The 23,417-nt window shown below is 39.7% G+C and overlaps 1 protein-coding gene across 1 annotated transcript in view; it reads left to right on the top strand.

Moving 5' to 3' along the window:
• Positions 1–23,417, top strand: part of LOC116489632 (transmembrane protein 263-like) — a 190,467-nt gene that overhangs the window by 5,585 nt on the left and 161,465 nt on the right. The window contains exon 2 of the mRNA XM_032188116.1: positions 8,376–8,466. Coding sequence (XP_032044007.1) covers positions 8,376–8,466 — 91 coding nt within the window. The remainder of the gene's footprint in view (positions 1–8,375; positions 8,467–23,417) is intronic.

Here is a 23,417-nt window from a genome sequence, read left to right as displayed (position 1 = left end):
AAGTGGAAAATACTCTTTCTGCAGTGTGCACTATCCAGTTTCTTTAGTCTGAGTAAAATTGGCATTAATCATGATACCTACCTGCCAAGGATCAGGCAGGAGGAAAAATATTTATCCTGCTTTCACTAATTGTTATGTAGAAAGCACAATAAAACTGCAGGTCATGAAGTCTCGTTGTTACTTGCTTTTAGTTCATCAGCTCAACTGTCTGAGTGAGTTTTTCATTGACAGACAGTGAATGACTGACACGATGCAGGAAGACTTCCTCTAACGCAGTGAAACTTCCTAAATTAGTGAGTGGTCAGTTATCAGTAGGAGTTGATTGATATTTTTCATATATCATTATTGGTAATTAATTGATTTCAGATGGGTTCGTTGTGATGCAGGGTCATGCTTTGGTCCTGCATCATTCCACATCTGTATTCCCTGTTTCAGAGTCCGTCAGGTGTTTCTGTAATGACTTTTGTGTGTGTATTTCCTGTCCCAAGCTTTAATGATTGTTAATGTTTGAATTACACAATGCAGTGACACTTTGCCTCCAAGTAACTTCCTTTTTCCAAACAAGCGCAATTCAGTGCAGCTGTTTTTTCCATAAGAACTGTGTTCTGGTCAAGTAATACCCTTCCTTGTGGAGGTGGTAGTTCAAATCAGAATAGACAGCAAATCATACAGCATCTTTCTGGGTGATTTTTCAGCTCTTGCACAGATGCACAGTATCCTTTTGATGATTATACTGTTCAGCCTGCTCTGAGGGAGGAGTGTTCCATGGGCTGGGCTAGCACAAGATCAGAAGAAAGGTGTTGTGTTTTTTTGTTTTGAAAAACACTTTCTGTGGTAACGCTAATTTAGTAAAATTCAGATGGAAAAGAACTATTGATCAAGACTAAACACAATTATTAATTCAAAGTCCAGAACTGTTTGAACTATGACTGAGTAGAATCATAGTATCTTTAAGGTTGGAAAAGACCTTCAAGATCATATTGACTCTGCTGTTTAAGCGATGCTATGTGCCCCACACATGTTGTGAAGGTAAAACGTATAAACAGATTACTGGTGCCAAATGGACACTAGACTGTGGTGTCAGTAGCTCTGTTGAGAAGTTACTTATGCCAAGCAAACCCTAATTGGGATTACTCACAGTATGAAGTAGTTTTACTACCGGAGAAGGAGGATTTGATTCTTCTGCTGAGAACAATAGTACTCAGTGTTGCTAACCCCAAATCAAGACTAAAACCTCGTCTCGTTGCTTCTTTCTGCAGGCATGTTCAGTCCCATTGTCAAGACAAAATTAAACATTGTAAAATCATAGCCTCCCTGAGGGTTTTGCCCAAATGCAGAGAACAAGAAGTAATCTAAGCAACTTTTCTAGTACTTTCTTACAGCGCACTGTGAACAAAGTGCTATAATTTTACACTAGTGTCATCCTCAGCATTTCTATTTCTGTACTTTCCTTTAATGTTCTAGGGGATTTATAACTGCAACGCAAATTCCCCTTGGGCTGAAACCTGGCACAGAAGCTCTCATTATGAGCTAACCTTGTTTTGTAGAATTAAAAGCAAAGCATCCATCAAAAGGCTCTCTTAAACCAACAGGAAAGTGGAAAAAAAATCTGTTTATGGTTGCAGATCAATTTTTCTCTTCTCTACAGGAAAAATCCCTGGCCAACTTTGGAAACCTATAAGGTGTGGATGTGCAGTCAATAATGATGGCTGATGCACTGGAATGTTTCTGTTGCAGTTAGAAAAAATAAATGGAAGCCTTAATTCTGCAATATACTGAAAGTTCATTGCTGAAGTAAAACCTGCAGCTGTAACGAATACCTGCCTGCAAAAGGTGTAGTGATGAATTTCAAAGCTTGTTTCTACTGTTTGAAGTGATTATCAGCGCTAGTGTAGAGGGGGGAGGTAGGTTAGTTACATGTTTCAGCTGAAATGAAGTACCTGTGGACAATCAGCTCCTTGGAAAAGAGAGGCATCGTGTTGAACTACCTATATGGTGTCTTTCTAGTTTTAGAAAAGGATTTTAAACAAAAAGCTAGTTTTGTTTCCTTATGAACTGAGGCTTTGTGTAATTCAGTAGAAGCAGAAAGGATGCTCTGAAGTTGCTTTCAAATATGGAAGATGGCATAATTTATTTTGATTAAACGTGAAATATCAAAGATAAGTTCTGGGGAGCTTCATTACAGTGGTTGGATGAAGGAGAGACCCTGAATTAACACTGTCATTAATAACGTCATTGTAGAAAAGCCTAATGAAGCTCAGCTGTTATGTTGCTGGATCTGACAAGTCTTTTGTCATCTGCACATGTTCAGCCTAATCATAACATGTACCATCTCCTATTTATAAGAAACAAACCTGGGATGAGAGGAGCTGTTTTGTTTATGGTTTTAGAAATAGGGAAAGCATGCAATGTGGAGGAAACCAATTATTGTTAGTCCTGTGGGCATGCAGTAAGCATTCTTAACATAATGCAAAAATGGTCGATGCTTTCACTCAGGTACTTTAAAAGTATCATTTTAAATTCTCAAAGCACAAACTGTCCTGTGATTAGGGATTACTTTGCTTGTTTTTATCCCACAGATCCACTAAGTTTTTTTTAACTCTAAAGAGGTTCATTTATCCTTTGTTATCAGTTGAGATATATTGTGCTACATTAAAAAAAAAAAAAAAAAGAAAGCTGTTGGATGTGTACTGAGAGAGCTTGCAAGTGAAATCACATGTGGAGCAGTGAAGCCTGCACTGCCATTAATTTTCTTCTGGTAAATTGCTTTATTGGAATTGTGCCTACACAGAATACCAGATCTGCACATCAGTGTTGGGCACGAATGAGGACATGTGATTTAGGCTGGCAGTTGTAGATTGGCGAAGAACGAAGCAGGAGGTATGACCTTGTGGGCTGTTAAGGAAAGGCTTTGCTAGGAAGAAGTCTGTTCTGAATAGTGAGAGAAGTGATGTTTTAGGCTTAAGGGCAGAGTGGGAATAAATACGAAGATGAATGTAAGAAAGAAAAAAATGGTGTAAAGTGTTCAGCAACAAGAATGGAAATAAGAAGATCTAGGTCATGAAATAAATACATTGTTCACTTGAAAATGCACAGAGAAAGTAGCAGCTGGAGTTTGGCCAGTAGTCTTGAATAAGAGGTAGTCTAAGAACTGAAATACTAACCTGCTGGTGAAGCCATGGTTATGGGCTTTCAATTTCCCCAGCTTCTGTTCTGCCAGCTGAAAGTGATTCCCAATAGATTTCTGTATAATGGGGAAAAGTATTAGACTATTTGTGCATGTTGTGTGGTGTGAGGGGGGGGATGTTTTTGTTTTTGCCGTGTCTGTTTTTGTGTAGGATTTATTTAGAAAACCCTAGGATTTTTCTAGGAATTGAGTATGAATGGCAAGCATGGCCAGAATCATAAGATATGTGCCTCTCCTTGTTTGGGAACAGCAGTAAATTGTCTTCTTACTAGTCATAAACTGAAGGAAACTTGAAGATATTTACCCCAAACCTCATAAAATTTCAGTAATAAAAAATAATCTATCCAGTGAAAAATGATTTTTTCCCCTTACCTTTGTTTGGCCTTAGTTTTTCTTGGTTACTCAGTAGCTTGATCCTGGCTCAGTGAACGGTCAGTTGACAGTCTCCAGTCTAAGATTACATGCCATAATTAGTGTAAACTAGAAAAATAGAATCCAAAAGGCCTAAAAGCATACTTGGGGAGGTTGCTGGGTTTTTCCTCATTGTTTGAAGATTGTCTGTAGGGACTTTTTGGAAAGCTAAGCAATTTCAATCACTGACTTACCCGTTTGGGCATTTGCATTGACCGTCCTGTGTCAGTGTTGACTTAAATGCAAAATAGACCAATAATGATCCTCTGGTGTTGGAGTTGCTCTTGAAGTACTTGTGGTGGTTGTTTTTTCTGAGTTCTTAATATACTACTGAGAATGAGATAGCATAGGCTGTGTGATTGTGCTGAAATCGTTTGTTAATACAAACATGATGATAAATGCATGTCTCAGATCCCGTGTCACCAACATAGCTCAGTACCTTGTGGAAAATATCCACCCTCACTGGGTGGGAACCTTCTTCCTTTCTGTCATCACATGGGCTTACTGCAGGACTTGTGAAATATAAAGTCTTTTATGCTACATTTTTCGGTATATTTACAGTGAAATCATGGTCAGATTTATGCTCAAGTATTGTATCCCAGGGAAAAGCGTGAGGTATAATCTGAAATGCTGGTGATTACACTCCAGTTTGTGGCACTTATTTAGTTCAATACTGGCAATCGTCTCGATCCATAAATACATAGCCTTCTCTGGAACACAGAATAAGACAGCAAAATGAGGTTCTTTTCAATTGCATGTTCCTAGGCTCTGTGCCATAACCTATTCCTGTAATAATACATGTTTAAATCTGTGTGTCTCCAATGGGTCTAGTGAGGAATTGAACCACATTCTCGATTTAAAAGGCTATACAAGCCCTGTATAATGAAAAGAATATCGTACAGTTAATAACCTACTGACATTTCTGAGCGGTTAATGCATCTTCCTGCTTCCTAGATGCTTCCAGAATAGAATAGTTCAGTTGGAAGGGACCTACAAAGATCAAGTCCAGCTGCCTGACTGCTTCAGGGCTAACTGAAAGGTAAAGTGTATTTTTAAGGGCATCATTCAGCTAGGGGGGAACTTCAAAGTAAAAGCAACATCTGAATGTATTCTGCTGTGGGTGGAGCTCAAGAGGGTTATTAGAGAATTGCTGGACACTAGCATGGCTACTTAGCTGCAGCCCATTAACTTACATGGTTGTATGCTTCCCTTTGAGATCTGTCAAATTTTCTTAAGAATGAAAAACCAGACCTCATTGATGCCCCATTCTTGAAATAAAAACAAAAAGATCAACAATTTTACCTATCACTCAGTCACAGATCTTCTTACAAGACAATTTCCTAGAATTTTTGGTTGCCATAGATTACCACGCTGCCAGAACTGTGGGTTCTTGTATTAGTGATTATATTGCCAAACTTGCAGCAGACCTGGTGAACTGAATTCGGCAGATATAACTAAAAAAAAAGCAATGGACATGCTAATCTAATATACAAAGCCATTGTAAAGAGCTTCTATAATCTTTTTAATAACATCTGTCAACATTTGAACCTTAAGTATTACCTCTAGATATGGATTCTACTAAAACCTAGCATCTCATCTACTGTTGACTGTTTTACATTTTAATTACTTAGTGAAATTCAGTACTAAGACTGAACTTATTCTGTGGTCTCAGTGATTAAACTGATATACTGATGTCTGATAAACACAAGTGTTTGAGACTGCTTCTCCTAGAAGCTGCCTATATAGAGAGATTAGTGGCAAGATATTTATGTGATTAAAATATCAATGAGATATGAATTTTGCTTATTCTTTAAAAAAAATATTTCCAACTTCATTTGGGAAGTAAGATTTAAGGTTTCTTGCAGGCAGTGTTTTATTTTTTAAAATATTAAATCCTGAAATAAATGCAAATTATTTCTTTGTTGGAACAATTCTCAAAAAAAATACAAAACTACTTAATACTGTTCAAAATATTGTGTTGTGATGAATTCTTTTCGGTAGTGAAAACATTCTTTGCAAAAATTCTGTCTTCTGTTAGCTATTAAGAATGTTCTATAAAAGTAGTAATCTTGGGCAGCATATTTTTCTTCTGTGGGATTCAAGTAGCAAGTGCTAAAATTTTGAATTGGAAGGAAGTGCTAGCAAGCAGTATCTCAGCTATGGACTTTGTGGTGGTCTGTAGTGTTCTGATTTTTTTTTGCAGATGGATTTGTTAATACTAGTTTAGTATTAGGGCTAGTTTAGGGCTACAGCTGACCCTCAGCTAAGATAAAAATTTATTTCAGGATAAGAGTTGTCAATGATGACGGTTGTACTGGAGAGATATATGGCTAGTGAACACTGACTACTTCATGTATTTCAAAAAAAAAAAAAAAAAAAAGAATGCCATGGCTCTCTACTGATAGCATTTTGCATCCTGGCATTTATGTAAACGACAGCAGATATAAACCAAGGGAGCTTCACTACCATAAATTGTTGTAAGGATAAACCACTAAGAGGGTTTGTCTAATGGTAGCAAAGTGAGATTATTGACTCCTCAGAAGAAGGTAATTCATCCACAGTGAATGTCTGCTGCTTTTTTTAAATCACTGGAAGTCGTATAATTAGTACAGACTTTGCCTTGCATGGAGGGTTCTTTAAATTTTTGTTTGTTTGTTTGTTTGTTTTTTTGTTTTAAACAAAATTATTGTTAAATAATTTTGGTCTTTGTGAGACTATTTCTAGTATAGGACTTCTTACAATTCTGATCCAGAATGTTTTCAATGCAAATACTGCTGCCTTGTTTACATCTTTCATGTGAAAATGAATGTTTTGGTGTACTAACATATCCTTGTATTCTCTCACGCTCAGTACCATTTAGGTAACAAAGAAAAGTATCGAGATATATTTATTGCCTGTGGTTGATGTAGAAACTTGCTCAAGTACATATTCTATATTCAATTTGTTCCTGTCCAGATTTTTTTTTTTTTACACTTTCTTAAAATGTAGATCACGTTCATCAGGTGAAGTGATGAGATGGCTAGACCTTGAAATTTGAAACTGATTCCTGGGTTTTGATTTTTTGATTAGACCATCTCAGTTAAGTTACTGCTTTCTCATCTGTGCTCTGTGGTAAATATCTCTTTTTCTTTTCGGTGAGAGCTGCTGTGAGGAATGAAAATGTTTGAACTCGTACCTTGTATTAGTATGTAGTGGGCTCTGATCAAAGCTGGTATTGGTATCAGTTGTTCTTAAATGTGGAGAAATACTGATTCAGTGTTTATGCCTTAGGTAAAGCTTCCACTATCATGAATGGCAAAAATCAAGGTTGCAGCAATGGTGCTGACACAATAGACTTGTGTTCTTGTAGACTTGTACCTGTTTTGTTTCCCTTCAGCTCAGTTTGGTGATGTGTATTTTCATGCCCATTTTTCTGAACAAAAGGAAAGGGAAATGGATGAAGGTGTAATGTAGTTGTTTAAAGGAAGAAATTAAAAAAAGTCTTTATTACATGCAAAGTTTGGAAACAGAAAGTATTCAATACTTAATGTTGAGTGAAACTTTATAGTCACAGGGTTTGAAAAATATAGAAATAGTGTAGACTGAATACTATGATCCCTTTTTTTCCCCCAGAGTTTGGATAGCAAAATCTTGCAAGCTGTTGATGTACCAGTGTTTAAGCTGGCTTCTGTAACCTTCCAGCTGCATATGTTAGTGTGCATTTTCAGATGGCTTGGACTACAAACTTATTCATGTATTCAATGCCCAAAAGCACTGTTTGAGTGCTATGTTTCAGATTTTACTTTTGACTGTACTAGCATTTGAAAAGAAAACAACTGATTCTTTTTTAAAAAAAAAGATTGATAGATATCACTACTGTTTCTTCTGCCATTACTTAAAAAAAAAAAAAAAAAAGAGTGGGAGGGGGACACACCTTTTCTGTTTTTCTTTGATCCTGTGAAACTGCAAAAGCAACTATACCTCCAAGCTGCACAAGTCCTTACAATTTTGTGTGTGAAAAGTTAGTTCAGCAGCCTTAAATACAAATGAGTGCTCTCTAAGTCAACAAATCCGATAGGTCACATCTGTACACAAGCAACATTGCAGGCTTTTTGCAAGATCCTGGAGGCTGGTGAGTGAAATTGCAAAACTTTGGAGGGCAGTCTGGTAGTTTTCCAGTTGAGGTTTGTTCAGCGTGTTATATATGCAAGTACAAATGGAACTGATGGGAGAAAGCTACGTGATTAGCAGATCTGTTTGGTTTAGGAGACTGTAGACAAGTTTGTTTTGTCTTCCTCTGAAAAATGAGGTGTAATACCACTTATGTAACCCGTATCTTACCTTCTCCTGCATTCAACGGGGCATCAGCTTTTCATAATCTAGTGTTGGTAAGACACAGATGAATCCTCTTAAATCGAAAATCATATTTTTTTCCTTGAAACTTCCAAAGGATGCAAATCTGCTGCTACCCTTTGTAAATGGGGATTTGAAATGGTAATTCTGTTATGTATATTAAACATAATTTAGAAATTGTTTCACCACTCGGTTCCTGGTTTAGTCCACTCAGACCCTCATACTTCTTCTTGCTAGCTTTACTAACTTGAGGAGTCTTTTTTTTTTTTTTTTTCCTTCTATAAGTAATTAGACTGCAAACATATCTACCAGCAGCTTTCTTCATCAGCTGAAGTGAGCTCCTTGTGTGCTTAATGTCTGGCATATTATCTAATCCTGTAATTATTTTTGTGGTTCCTTTCTGAACTTTCTCCAATTTACCTCCTCTTGTTGTTCTGTTCTACAGGGACCTAGCTTAGAAACACAGATGGTGGAAGATGAAACTGAGACAACAAGTGAAGAACTGCCCCCTCATCTGCGGGAAGAGCCTCCTGAAGGTACAGTGATGGCAGTCAGTGTAAACTCATTGCATTAAACTGGGGAAAGTGTTCAGGCCAAGGAAATCGTCTTTCTTGCTTGATTTGACTTTGAGCCTTTGCTTTTTTTTTTTTTCCTTTTTTTTTTCTTGAGAGGCATAAGGCTTTGGCTTTCCTGAGAGCAGAGCCAGCCTCCCAACTGGAGGCTGGAGGTCTAGCCAGCCTCCAATCCTACTTTTGCATTCAAAGAAGGTTACACCTGCTATACTGCAGACATCGTTCTGCATTCTCTTTTAACAATATGGTTTCTGATTAAAATTGTCCTGCCTGATCATCCTGCCTGTAAGTTTAGGAATAAAAGGCCTCCTGTATTGTGGTATTTGTGATGTTTTGAGTGATCATTAGGGAAGACTTCCTAGTAGTCACCTATTCTTTCTCCTTACCTCACTGTGCAGCTTCTTGCTATTAATATTGTACCCAGCAGAGCCTTGTCAAAGGCATTTTAGTGATTTTGTTTCTTTCCACCATCTCTCTTGGAAGCCAGTTTAGCCATCTCACGAGGAGGCAATGAGAGGCTGTCAGTCAGTAGGAGGCTCAGAAATGCCAATTTTAATTAAAAAAAATCTTGTTTGCAGTGACATGTTCTGGATTTATAGAGAGAATGGATCTTTCCCACTGTGTAAGTGTTGCATACGTATATATGCAACAAAATAGGTGTCACTTTATTTTGAACTGAAGCTGCTAACATTGTAGCAATCGGTGTTTAGAGCTTTGTTTCCAGTTCAGTGACTTTTAAAACACAATCACTCATAATCATTCTGGACAGCTTAAACAACCCAGAGTGTGCTTAGGTTCTTATTAGCAACTCACTGTTAAAATATGACATGTCAATGGGAAACATAAATGTGTTTTGTATTTTCCCTTTAAGAGAAGAATCTGTTCTTGATATAGTATTTATACTGACAGCTATTCTTAAAGAGCATATAAGCCAAATAGATAGTTCTAGGTATTTTCTGCTCCATCCCTTCTTGTTGAGTGTTCTGTTACAGTTTTGCCATTAAGTTCTAATTTCTTGCTCTGCCATTTCATATACCCTTTGGCAATTGCGATACAGAGAGGTAAGTGAAAGGCAGGTCTCTCTTTGCAACTTTATAAAGCCAGAAGGAAATGCATGCAGAAGACGTTGTCATTAATATATATATGTGTGTGTGTGATATACTTACATGTAATTTATTACTATACATATATATCTGTGTATACAGAAGATATTTTCTTTCTTTCTAGGCAATGTCAGGTAAGCATGTAGTGAAAATGAATTTTTGAAGTAAGAATTCTGGTCAGTAGTCTGAGTTGGTTATTAAATGAGCCTAGAGACCAACTTTTGAAGTGTAAAACACAGGAGATCATCTTGTCTCATCAGTTTGTCAGGAGTACACTTAGATTTTTGAACTATGCCTTTGAATTGTGTAATCTGAAGGTTTTTTTGAATGTGACTACGTGTTTTTGCAATTGAAAATGCTTGCTTATGTCTGCAATCTCACTGGTTTGAATAATGATGAAAAATGTCAGCATTAATATTCCAATTGTGTGATTTGTTGGGCAGTCTGGGGAAAAAAGTATGTGTCCCAGATATGCCTGCTTTACTAGCATGAGGGGGGAAAACTGTAACAATTCAGCTGGTTTGGTTAGGCAGCAAGCAGTATGTTCTTTTAAAGTCTAAGCACAGAATCGACTGTTTTGAATGACAGTGATACCAAGACTAGCAAAATAGGAGGGATACTGAGAGCACAACTTGAATGAGAGACTTCTTGGGAGAGGAGGTAGGAGAATTGCTCCTGAAAGATAGCCATCGGGTTTATGCTGAAATTACAGCTAGCTGTAGTGGAGCTGAGTTACAGGAATGTTGCTTTGAAGCTGCTGTCTACCAGCATCACCAAACAGAATTACTCTGAAGTTCATACGGTTGCTGGAGTGATTACAAATACCCCATGACAGAAATGGATCTCTGAAGTTCTTTTAATAAGAAATGCCATTAAGCGCTATCATCTTGTTCTTCTACTGCTTTCTGGTTTCTTCTGATAGCCTTTTCCTAGTTAAATCAAATGCTTTGCAATAAATTAGCCATGTTGTCATGCCTGCTTTGCTCTTGTTTCTTGGGATCTATGAATTGGAGCCTATGCTGGCTTGCCTTCTGGTAATGAGCGCATAAGGGATGGAAAGCTCTCTAGAGCCGGTGTCCTTCCAGCACACTTCATTATTTCACCATATTGCATCACGGTAACTCTGGTTTCCAGCTTGCGCAGTGTATTTACTCTTCTCCTGAAAGGAGGGGAATTGGAGGCACTGTGCTGTGTAAATATTGCAATAAAATAAAAGGTTGTTCTTCAGGGATTGTCATGTTTCAGAGCGGTATTGCAGTACGGCCTTCTACAAATGAAGGGGCAATTTAACAAGTTCCTCGTGTCCATAAGTCTTGTGGATAAGCCTATGTAAGTGTGCAGCACACTTTGCTTTCTGGTGCTGTGTGCCAGGCAGCCTGTCGGTATTTGAGACAAAGTTCTGTGGCGTAAAAAGTAAACCAACCAGGGAATCCCCCAAAAGGTGACCGAGTTAAAGTTAATAGTTCTGTGTGTGAAATCCACTTAGTTTATCTGCTGCCAGAATTAACTGCTTTAATGAAGTCAGAATACAGGAGACAAAACCGCATCTGATGCAGGGTCAGATGAAGCGGTGTTGGATGCCACAAGGGCTGCCTCTCCCCTCAGGAAGGCGCCGCCGTGCCCTGCCCTGTGCTGAAGCGGGGCCGGGCCGGGCCTGGCGGCCCCGCGCCCCGTCAGGGCCCGAGCGCGGGCCGCTCCCCGCGGCGGCCACCTGAGGGCGCTGCGCGCTCGGCGCTGCCGCGGCCGCCAGCGGCTCGGCCGGCTCCGGCTCTGCGAAGGGCCCTGTCGGGGGCTGTGGCTGTGTGAAACCACGCTTGGGGTGCCTCTTGGGTGCATCCGAGTGAGCGAGGGAAAGTGTTTAAAACCATTAGCTTCTTCCCGTTAAGCTGCTTGTGGAAATCTACAAAGAGAGCTTTCCACACGTGCACCTCAGGAAGACTGTTTATCCCCTAGTGATACTTTTACCTCTTGTGTTTTACGATCCATCTATTCAGTACGCATTTTTATGTTTTCCCCCTTTAATCCTGTTAACATTTCTTGTTTGTTTTCGTTGAAAGGCGAGCACGAGGCTGCGGTAGCAATTAGCTTCTGGAGCGCTGCTGAGGTCCGTGTGCTGAACGCCTCACAGAGCCGGTGCCATGCACAGCAGAGCTGCAGGGCAGCAGCCTCTGGAGAGGAGCGAGTCTGCTTTAAGTTGCACGAAGCACCTTTGCCTTTGTGCACTGGTCTGTCTTACTGATGTTTGAACACTGAGATACTTTCAAGTAGACTCGATGGCATCTTGAGTGTTTGCTGTTGAATGCCGGCCTGATTGTCATGAGAGAACTCGATTTTGTTACAGATACAGCACGGTGCGGCTGTACCTAAGATTATTTATCTGCTGTTTCAGAGTTCTGTTGCTGACCATTTAATACAGCGCACTGTTAACTGTGATGGTTCTTGGTTATAGACATACTGAGTCCAGGGAAGGACCACTGGATGGAGCCAGGCTCTTTTTGGTGTTGCCCAGTGCCAGGACAAGGGGCAGTGGGCACAAACTGGAGCTCAGGAGGTTCTGTCTGAACACTGGGGAGCACTCCTGTGCCGTGTGGGTGATGGAGCCCTGGCACAGGTTGCATGTGGAGTCTCCCTCCTTGAGATCTTCAAAATCTGCTGGGATGTGGTCCTGGGCAACCTGTTCCAGGTGGCCCTGTTTGCACAGGGAGCTGGACCAGGCGGCCTCTGCAGCTCCCTGCCAGCCTCAGCTGTTCTGCTTTTCTGTGATTTTTGTGGTTTTCCACCTTGTATCTGCTATTTCTTTGTATTTATGCTGTGTCTTTCTGAAGTCCTTGTGTACATCATCTCTTACACCAATTCTTAAGAGAAAAGTAGCTTTACTCTGTGAAACAGCAACTGTTATGCATTTCAGGAATGCATCCTCAGCGTATTCTGTGGTATGGCTATTCCTTTTGGCCCTATATTGCTCATTAGCATCCAGTATACTAAAGCTTAGTGCAAAGTGGTACCGTCAAGTTGAAAAGCGGTGTCACTGCTTAACAGCAGTACCCCCTCTTGGGAGATTAAAGACCAATTGTTCTTCCCATGTCTTTATGTATTAAACATCAGAATTTTATCAGCCAACATACTATGATCAGTCTGTCAATGAGCATGAGTCTTGTGGCTGAGCTGGACGTGCTATCCCTTCTGCGGTCTTCAGACCTAGTGGAGATGGTTTTTCTTTGTTGCAGACAGATTGGGCCTTATGGAGTAAAACTTTATTAAAAGCAATGGGTCTTAGCAGCTCTGCAGTAGTATATAACAAATCTTGGGGAATTTACTTTCCAAATAACTCTGGTGTTCCTAATTCAAATTTTTACATTCTCTGTGGGTAGAGAGCACACATGGATAGTTACTGTAAATCAGATGATTTGCACCAATTTAGTACATAGTATCTTGTGTGAACCCTATAATCTGTCTCTGTGGAGGCATATAGCTTTTTTCTGCTGTTTTATGTCTTCTGCAGGATAGAAGTGTATTGCATGCTTCTGTGAGAAGCTTTAGGACTTCTTATCCACAGTTTGGGAATCTCTGATCCAAGGTATCTGTCTGGGAGCTTTGTGGATCACTCATTCAGGATTGCCTTTGGATGCAAGTATTTTACCCAGATGTTTTATCTGTGCAGATCTAACTCAAATAGAGTAGTGTTTCAATTCCAGTACCACTATGTGTTTGTAGTTTCTGAAACTAATTAGGTTTCTCTTCATGCTGGGGTGATGTTGGGTCACTCTCTTATGAGAACACATCAATTTTTTTTTTTTGAAGCTATCAGTGAGCAGAAGAATATGCCTGTTTAGGCATCTCACATGAGATGTGAGACATTCAGTTTACATCCACGCTATAGGTGTCTAACTTTGTTGAAATGCTATAAGCAAATGATTTTTTTTCATGAATGGGTGGTGCTTTCCAACTAGTTTTAATTATTCTTGACAGAGAACAGTCTCCATCAGTGATGAAATGTTATTGTTGGGCCAACCTCATTAAGTGCCACGCCAAGATTTAAATGCTGCAAACGTGAGCTTTATCGTGTTCTGTATCTTCATTTTGCAAGTGTTTCCTATATTTGTCTCTAAACTGACTTTGTGCTAAATAAATACAAAGAAATCACCTTAGAAAATGGCACTGTCGTAGCGATTCCATTTCCAGTAAGTGTTAAGCTCTGTACTGAAAAATGTTGCTTTTTTTTCTGGTATAAAGGAACTTCATTTAAGTTGCCTGTGGTACGCGTGTACATAGTGGATTACACTGCATGTGCATACACAGTCCACCAGACTAATATCTTCAAGAAATTCTCTGTAGCTGTGCTATTTGCTAAGCCCTCCTCTGCTTTCCCAGGTCAAATCAGTGTGCTTCAGTGTGCTATCTACTGAAGTCCAACAGTGAAATCCTTTTACAGAGGAGCTCTTTAAACGATCTGCTTTTTTTGTCTGATGGCCAGTTGGCAACATTTTCAGCCTGGATTCGCCTCTGCAGTTCTGTGGTCTTACAACTAAAGCAAAAGGCTGGGAACTGGGACAACTGTAATCTATTCCTAGTCTTACTATTGACTTACTCCGTGGCACTGGTCATGTAGTTTAGTCTTCCTTGAAATGTGGTATTTTGTTATGTATGGAACAGAAATGGCTGTTCTTATTTATAAACGAGGACGGTTAAAAACACACATTGTAACATTTTAGGCTTTTAGGTACTTGAAAAATAATACAGAAAACGTGATTGCAGTGTATAAATAATGTAAAACTTTGCTTGATATGTAACTTGTCAGGCTTTTTTGCATCCACAAAAAGGTGATTGGCCTTGTCAGATAACTTCATATAGAAAGACAGGTTTCTTAAAAAGCAGAGAAAGACATTAGCAGTGAGGCTGTCTGTTCTTTGTAGCTGGGACTTTATGTACCTGGCATGTCTTCTCATCTGTAAAAACATTTCCTGAGCTACTTCTGTAAATGGCCCGAGGCTGAAGAGCAACATTTCAATATCATCTGTCTCTTCTTAAGGCACAGATTCTGTGCAGCCATACTCTTTTGTTGGCCAAAACAGTTCTTGCCTTTGCAAAAATAAATGACCGGGAGTGTCAGCTCAGTCTTCTACTCAAAGTCTACCTTAATATTTCTAGTAGAGTTGTAAAGCACATTGGCATGAAACCAAATGCTAATCCTATGTTTCTGTTTAATTTATTGCTATCATTATTTTAGTGAAAGCTGAGGTTCTTCTTTGTTTAAATTCTCCAGTGGCTTCCTCATGCTTTATTTAATTTTGTTCTCTGGGGGAAATCAGCAGTCTGAAATTGGAAAAAATGCTCAGGCAGTGTGTACCACTTTTTTCCTCTCTTTCACGCCCCAGTCCTGCTGTATTACTGCTGCTGTATACCTGCTACTGACAGTGTGCATCTTCCCTTCAGCAGCTATATTACTTGGTCTCCTAGAAACAGCATGAAAGCTATTTAAATTGTTTTTATTCCACTTCTCCCTCTGCCCTTTTCTTTCCTCTTCACTATCTTTGTATGATATAATGAGATGTTACTTTGACAGCTCAGCATCCCTTTTCTCTAGCCTACTCCATGCCCTGCAAATCATTCTGTCACTAAGTGTTGTATGTGTGCACAGCATATGCTGTTAATGGCAGCATAAATAGCCTCCAAGTGCCTGGCGGATTCCAGAAGAAAGATTCTTGTAGCTTAAGTGTGGGAAACCTCTTATCAGTGGATCTTGCTAATACAATAATGTTACGAAGTGAGTCAATAACCATCTGGTTTTCCCTGAGGGTGTTTGCGCATAGGATAGGGATAACAACAGTTTTACCATTTGCCTTGGCATCATCCAAATGTAGACATTTCAGGGTGAAGGGCCAGTGGGAAGCCTCTGTCAGAAGATGCATTTTTATCAATTACTAGCAAATGTGTTTTATTCTAGTAATAGGGTTTTGAACTGCAGGAGTGTCAGAGCTCTGTTATGTGAGTGAAAGCAGTATACCTTACAACCCAGCTGAAGTGGCAGACATTTGTCACCATTTCTGTTATAATTAGAGACATATAAAGTTATGGATGCAGGAGAATGTTTTTACAATGTGTTTTTCATTTTGAAGACTAAGATGAGATACTCAGAAACGAGCCAATTGTTTTTAAATAAATCTTTTGGACTTGCAGCTCTCAGTCTTTCAGTTCTAAAGCTGAAAAAGTGATTCTTATTTGTTCCTAATGGAGTAAAAAAAAAAAAAAAAGATGCAAGTGAGTCTCTGTTTACTTATAGCTACAGTCTGAAATACTAAATAAGAATGAGCAATGCAGTAAATCCAGGTCAGAAGCTAAATTGAATCAGTATATCAGTGTGTTAGCAACGATGGTATCCTGAACTGCTAAACTATCAGAGGGTTATAAGCAGGCAATTAAATCATAAGGTTGGTATATGAGGCTGTTAATTCTGCCTCAAAACGGAGTGGAATGCTCACTTAACATTTCATAAGCATCTGCAGTCTCAACCTGGCTGCCTGTCTTGATTTCAGCTGTTTGTGAACAAGTTAAACCACTACTTTAACTGCTGGAATGATTGCACAGTTGCACCAGTCTGGCCTCTCCTGGGCCAATGGTTTTGTGATCCAAAACTAATCTTATTCTGAAGAGCAGAGCGTCTTTCAAGTTTATGAACTCAAACTGGAAACCCAAGGGCTTTTTGGTCAAATTTCTTGCCCTCTGGGATAATAGTCTTAAAATAAAACAAGAACTTCTTCAGCTACTTAAAAATTAGGTTGAACTCTAGTTTTTGTGCAGAGTAGTGTTGCATTAGTAAGTGTGTGCGTGTGTGTGAATTCTCTATCTTGATTTTCAGGTAACAGCAAAGACAAATGCACAATGCACTTGCCTTATTAGTGTGGAGGATTCTGAAGCCATTGTAATTACGGCTTTGGCATATTACAGGAGGACCTGTCCTCTTTCTATCCAGCTGACATGTTGCCTAGTAAGAAAGAATTTAGCTAATGCTAAATTTCATGTTTGCTTCTTTGCTATGCCCTCTCTGTTCCACTAATATATATTTTTTTCAATTTTGCCACAAAATATATAATATTCAGTAGGATATACTTACTGCAAAAAGTTTTAGGTGACTCTTATTTTTGGGTTATGTTATGAAAAAATAATGCTATTTTTCAGATCATATCCAGAAGGAAATGACATACGTTTTCTTCTCATAAAATATTAAATCAAATTTGCAGGTAATGGCAAAAATTTGGTCATGATATTTCTGTGACTTGTGAAAGGGTCTTAGGATCTGGGGTTTTTAGAAGAATGTCTTGGAAATCTCTTACTGTAGAGGCGAGGTTAATAGTTTGGAGCTATAACAAATTTTATTTTCTAGCACCAGAGACCTCATCTTTGGAACAAATGAGAGGCTTTCAAGAGGTAGGCAGGAGATGAAGAGTTCATACTGTAGGTGTGTGTGCCACTTAACTGAATACCTATTCATCCAATGTAGGACTCTAAGAAACTGGTAACATTGTTGAATTCTACTGTTTCCACCTTTCTGTAACTGAAACTTTATTCTAAAGGTAATAACCCTATGCAGAATTTTGAAGTCCCGGATTGTTGTTTGTGTCCTGTATAAACTGCTGCTGTCTTTTTTTTCCTTCCCCCCATACTTTTCTAGAGATTTGAGGAGGGGGTGGGAGGCATTCAAGGCTTTATTTTTTATTAGTTTGCTTTTTCCGTAAAAAAATTTCTTGTATTCCTAAAATACAAAGTTGGAATAATTTTAGGTAATTGTGTGAAGTTGTCCTCTTTGGTTAAGCCAAACATTTGTGTGTATCCAGTACTGGAAAGTGTGACTGTATGAAGTACCATGTACTTCTCTCTCACCCCTCCAAAAGCTAATGAACAAAACCCCCAGATTTAATAAAATGTTATTATGATATGGTAAACATGGGCTTCTGGGAAATGCAAACTGAAGCTGCAAGTTTGTTGAGTGTGGGCTGTATTTTATAGCTCGAGAATGTTAATGGTACTGTTATTGCAGTGTTTTATTCCTAGCATCTTGGGGGCTGTTTCTTTTTTTTTTTTTCTTGCTTAAAATATTTGATTATTTAATCAGGGAAGTGGGTAAGTGCTTCCATTCCATGGATCTTGTATCTTTGTGCTGAGAGTGGGAAAAACACATTTACCAAGTTTGGATATTGGCTAAAAATCTTGCTTATGTTATGTAAAGAAATCTTGTTTCCTGTGAAATCTGCAGACGTTTAAAGTTTGTGATTAACTGAACCCAGCTGTAATTAAAACACGGTTTGGTCATTGGTTGAAGCTTAACGTGTTCCCACACAGCTTCTGCAAGAGCTGTTCCTATGTCTGGCCCTGGTGGCACGCTCCCAGCAGTGCCCCCCTACCTAGCCACATGTTTTCAGTTCCTAGCCCAAAAGCAGCAGTGTGCCCAAAGCCAGGGATTGCCTCTTCCTGGAAGAAGTGTGGACATAGCCAGAATGAATTACCTTCTGTGTCATCCCCACAGATCATAGATGGAAGGATGTGTTGTCCACGTGAATAGAGCCTGTAGCATGCAGGTGAGCTTATATGGAATCTAAGGACAGGATTTTAGGGAGGAAGAGAGAGGTGCAATGACAGGTATCACTGAAGATGTCTTTTGTGATAGCCTAGAGGAGTCATCTTTTGATGTCCATGTGCTACACTAAAGCTAGTAGAAGCAGCAATTAAGACAATGGGGAAAACAGCGGGATCTTGCCTTTCAAACTTCACTCCTCTTGGCTCTGAGCCAGGTATCATGAATATGACATGAGACACTTTGTTGATATTTGATTAACTGGGAGGCTTGTTCTTGTTTTGTGTGACACATTGCAAGTTAACCACCCGGCATGCTGACATGTGCTATTGAAAACAAACACTGAAATCGACGCTGGGAAGCAGGCTGCCAAACACACCGAGCAGGAGGCTGAAGAGCCTGCCCTTGGGGAACCGGCTGTGAAGGGCCTCGAGGAGTTTTCTGCGTCCCTGGCACCTACAGCTCTGGAGTTGGGCGCTGCATTCACCCCTGTTCATTTTCAGAAACATTTTCTTCAGCTGTCCCGTGCAGGTAAAACACTTCAGATGCAACTTGGGGATAGTGACTGGCACATGAGTTGTGCTCAGGCAGAACTTTCTGCAGGAATCAGCTGGTGTGTGCCGCGCATCCTTCAAGCCGCTGCTGGCACCTTTCCTGCTCGCGGAGCCCCTGGGTGGGAGAGCTCTCCAGCAGTGGGATTTTCCATTCTCCCACTTCTTTGCGGCTGAGTTATTGCTGCAGGCAGCCCAGTAGAGGGCTGCCAAGGGCTGGGACAGGCACTGGTTAGCGAACCGAGGTCTTGCTTAAGCCGGTGCTGACAGATGTGATTAGAGTAATGGAGTGGCTTTTTTTTTTTTTTTTTTTTACATCACGCTTGCTTTTTCTGTGAGTTTAAGTTCCATGACATCAAGAATGTGTCAGGGCTTTCCTATTTTATGAGTAATGAATTTCAGGAACAAAACTTGAAGACTTAGCAAAGCTGCTTTTCCCTCTAATTCCCTTCTCATTCTCCTTTATATTCCAAAATTTTTGATGCCCTCTCTCTTAATGGAGATCTCGGTGTGGAAACCATCCCAGATTTCCCAGTCAGCAATAGAATATCTTTGAAGGAGGTGTTATCCAGACAAGGGATTAGGTTTAAGGGTACTAAATACTGAAAGGAGTAAAAATTGTAGCACAATGCACAATAGCTGTTGAGATCTTTGCAGCCCTTAGCTGTATTTTCAGACCAGCTTCAGAGCGTAACAGGAAACCTCCTGCTGATTCAGTGGGCACTTTCAATTCCACTTAAAGCGAAATGTGCCCTCTGACCTGTTTTCAGACAGCTGTGCAAAGCCTGTGAAAACACTCGAGTTGTCTTGTCTGGAATTGCAGATCTACATCGCCTGGTGCAGCCAGGAGGTGGGTGGCCTCAGGGGACCCCCGTGTGCTGCCTGTGAGAATCTGTTAGGATTTTGGGGAGGGGGGAAGCAGGCCTTATGTAAGATGCCTTGTCCTTCTTGAAAGCAGTTAGCTGCTTTTTCTTTTCCTTTGAGGCAGGTGCAAGGGGAAAAATAAATCTTTAAATGTACCTGCTAGTTTCCAGGTTGAGATTTTAATCTTTTTGTTTTTTTTCAAGTATTTTTTTTTTCCATGGAAAGAAGCTGTATCCTGCAGATCGTGGAGTGTGACTGGGGTAAAGGGAAAAGAGCAGCAGCAAGTGAGCAGCTGGGAAGAAGAGGAATGGAGGGTGGGCACATTTTCATGCTGCTGCAATGAATTACAGCCAGAAAGAGAAATTAGTAGACTTAAAGTAAAATTAGTAAAGACCCATAAAATACAGAACAAGTAAGAGTTGTTTCCAAATCTTCATGACTTATCAGCAGTTCTTTTAGATGACCTGTTGAATTTACAGTACCTTCTGGCTAAGAAGTGTTTTTAGAGTAAAGTACAGGAAGTTGTTTGACCTGACTTTTTTTCTTCCTGCAACACAAAAAAAAAAAAAAAAAAAAAAAAAAAAAAAAAAAAAAAAAAAAAAAAAAAAAAAAAAAAACACCAAAAAACAGGACATTAGATGGGGATATAAGGGTTCTGTGAGGACAGTTTGGGAGAGGGAAAAATTGACAGCCTCTCAGAATGATCTAATAGGAGTCCATTAGTAGTCATTGGTTTGATTTGAGATCATGAGAAAGCTTTTAGTTCAAAGAAGCCAACCATCCCCTGCCCTCAGTTTGTCTTGAACAAGCTATTGCTCTCAGATGGTGACCTGTGCTAAATTATATCTTTGCCACACTGGAAACCAGGTCTGTGAGTAACGAGTTGACAGGAAAACAATCTTCATCCCTACATGGAGTACCTGGGATATATGGGGGCAGTTATACCTGATGAATGGGGAAGGGTAGTCTTCAAATTGCACAACAACTTTTAACTGCAGATTTAGTTTCTGTTTTCAGAAATGATGGTCAGGTTTTTTCTTTCAGACTTGTAGACCTTCAGATACTGAAATCAATCTCCCATTGGACAACTAGGGTGTTGACACTCTTTAAAGGGGAGGGAGAGAGGGAAATGTTGCTCCATGTACTTTCCCATTTCCATCAGCAAGTTTGCTATTTGAACTTAAAGCTGTCTTTATTGTAATGCTGCAAGATACCCCACTTTGTCACAGAAAACAATGTGGTATTACAAAGTAAAGCAGTGAACACATACAAAGATGAGTGATTTTAGGGAAAGGAGGGAGGAAGCGCAGGAAGGGAAGAGGTAGGTAAACTGACTCTGGTCAAGACTTTGACAAGAATGTAATAATCTCAAATGAGGTTTGTTCCCAGCAGACGCTGAAGACATCCTGACCTTATTTAACTTTGATTTATTCATCATGGGAACAGATTTTTGTATCTCTTATATTCTGTGACTGATGGGCAGGAGTAATTTCTCTCTCAATACAGATGAGTGCCCTGTGGTAGACTCCATTTGCCACATTGACAGGAGCAGAGTGCCATCAGCCACAGAGTTAGCTGAAGAAATATTTTCCTTTTCAGTCTTGCAGTCTTAACGTGTGCGTGATGTGTGTGTAACAGTGTGGGGGGAAGGTTACTGAATTGTATGAAACCTGAGTCATGAATTCCCTCTACTGTCTGACATCTTCTCAAATCACAAGGAAAAGGGGGAACTGTGGCTTTGCCTCTTTTTCCTTTCTTTGAATTCTTTCAAGCGGGAGGAATATCCCTCCTTCCCCCTCAGTCCCACTCTCATATGCTGTTTTTGTACATGACACAATTTTATGGGTCTTTTACTTGCAGATGTGCACCTTTTATCTGCAATATCTTCAAGTGTTATCATACTCATATACTGCGTTTTTTGTACAACTGTCTTATTAAATGGATATCCTTGAGAGTAATAATGGCCAATCCTTTAGAAAGGACAGTTATAAGCACTTTTTGTTTCTTGTATACCGCAGACAGATCAGTTTTCATAGCTACCTTTTCCTCATGAATGGCACTGGGGCAAGAATAGGAGATACGGGAAGGAGACAACGAGATAATTGAGCTGGTGCTGGAGAAGGTAGAATTAACATCATCAATGTTAACAGCTTGATGTATTTCATAGTGTGCAAACAATGAAATCCGATGTCAGTGGACATCAGATTAAGAACATCTAGATTCTGTCGATGGGGAAGAAGAAGAAGGAATTTGTTGTGAAAAAACTGTAACAAGAGGGTTTATGAACCATAGCGTTTTTCAAGCACAAGTGAAATACTGGCTCTGACCAGTGACCATATTAGCAGACTATTTCAGGATTGTTCATGATGTGTTTTGCTGTCTGATGGAGTATATAGGCAATCTTTGTGTCGGGTCGGAAGGTGATATTCTTACCTCTGTGATAGTACTTCTGTTTGTCAGTTCTTTGCCACTGACAACAATAAAGTCAGGAAATAACCAAATAACATGTCAGATATGCTAGTGACGGCAGGGCATCCGTATATGAAGGAGGAGAGAGCGGTGAGAAAGACAACAGCGAAGATCCTTGCCTCAGTAGAGCAGTGTACATTTAGTGCTAATGTGGCTGAACTGTGGTTTTAGCGCACGTACTCCTTGAAAACTGTCTTAAAAACCCTTACTGCCAATGCAACCTTGCAGTTCAAACACTTCTTTCTACTTCTAGGTAAAGCCCACATATAGGTGGATCAATGCTGCTGGATGCTTTAGGGTTCTTTAGGGGATCCTTCTGAAATACAGTAATAATCAATTCCCAGTGAATGGAAACAATCTCTAAAGCACGGTTTATTCTTCTGGGTTAATATCCTTGTGGGCTTTTTAGAGAGCTAGTAGCGCAGAGTGGAGGTAGATTCTGCGTTCAGTGTTATCTTTCCTTAGCTTTATTTAGCAAAAGGTTGAAGTCCACTGTTTCTTTCAATGCACTATAGGTGCATTGCAGACCAAACCAAATGTGAAACTGTATAGTCAGTAATAACTGTTCACTTTTTTGAGATTCAGGAGCACAGTTGGGATCTCATTCAAACTGGGGAGGATGTCACGGGGCAGAAAGTTTTGGGTGTTGAGGGTTTTTTAAGAGGTTTATGTAGCTGTGCAGGGAATCGTCACCCAGAGGTACATTTGGAGTTCTGTTGCTAACTCCTTTTGAGCTTGGTATTTGTAGTATCTCAGTTTCCTCATGAGTCTTCAAAATAAGCATGGTAAGGTCTTGTAAACCTGTTGCTCAAAACCTGTAGTATCTGCCAAAATTTGCTGGTCTTTCTGACAGGTTGGCAAAATAAGAGGTGTGGTGATGTTTTAAGAACCTGAAATGAGAAAGTAATGTTGTGGGTTTCTTTTTTTCTTCATTACTAAGAAAGGAAATGGTGTCTTCATAGCATAACTCTTTTGGGGTGCAATTTAACATTTGTAAAGTGCTTTCCAGGACTTTGGGTGAAAGAATACCGCAAACCACAGTACTGATACTGTATTTCTTTGGCAGTGCAATCTCACCTTTCTCACCAGACTGTGGCCTACTTGGTTGCAGAGGAAGACTGTGGTGATCCCAGTGTAAGTCAGTATAGGCAAACCAATCAAATCTTCAGACAGCTGGAAGCAAAACCTGTGTTGCCTTTCTCTTTTTTTCTGTAATGACAGATATTTTAAATGTATCTGGTAATCTGTTTGAAAAATATTTGTCTTATGGCTGTATTTATCCTACCAAGTCAAAACTTTTTTATGTAAATTTTATGGGAATCCCTAAATCTCAAATATTTCTTCTGAGACCGGCTCCTG

The sequence above is a fragment of the Aythya fuligula genome, chromosome 5 (genome assembly GCF_009819795.1).
Source record: "Aythya fuligula isolate bAytFul2 chromosome 5, bAytFul2.pri, whole genome shotgun sequence".
In the NCBI taxonomy this organism is placed as follows: domain Eukaryota; kingdom Metazoa; phylum Chordata; class Aves; order Anseriformes; family Anatidae; genus Aythya; species Aythya fuligula.
The sequence above is the reverse complement of the archived record's forward strand: the minus strand, read 5'-3'. Positions and strand labels throughout refer to the sequence as shown.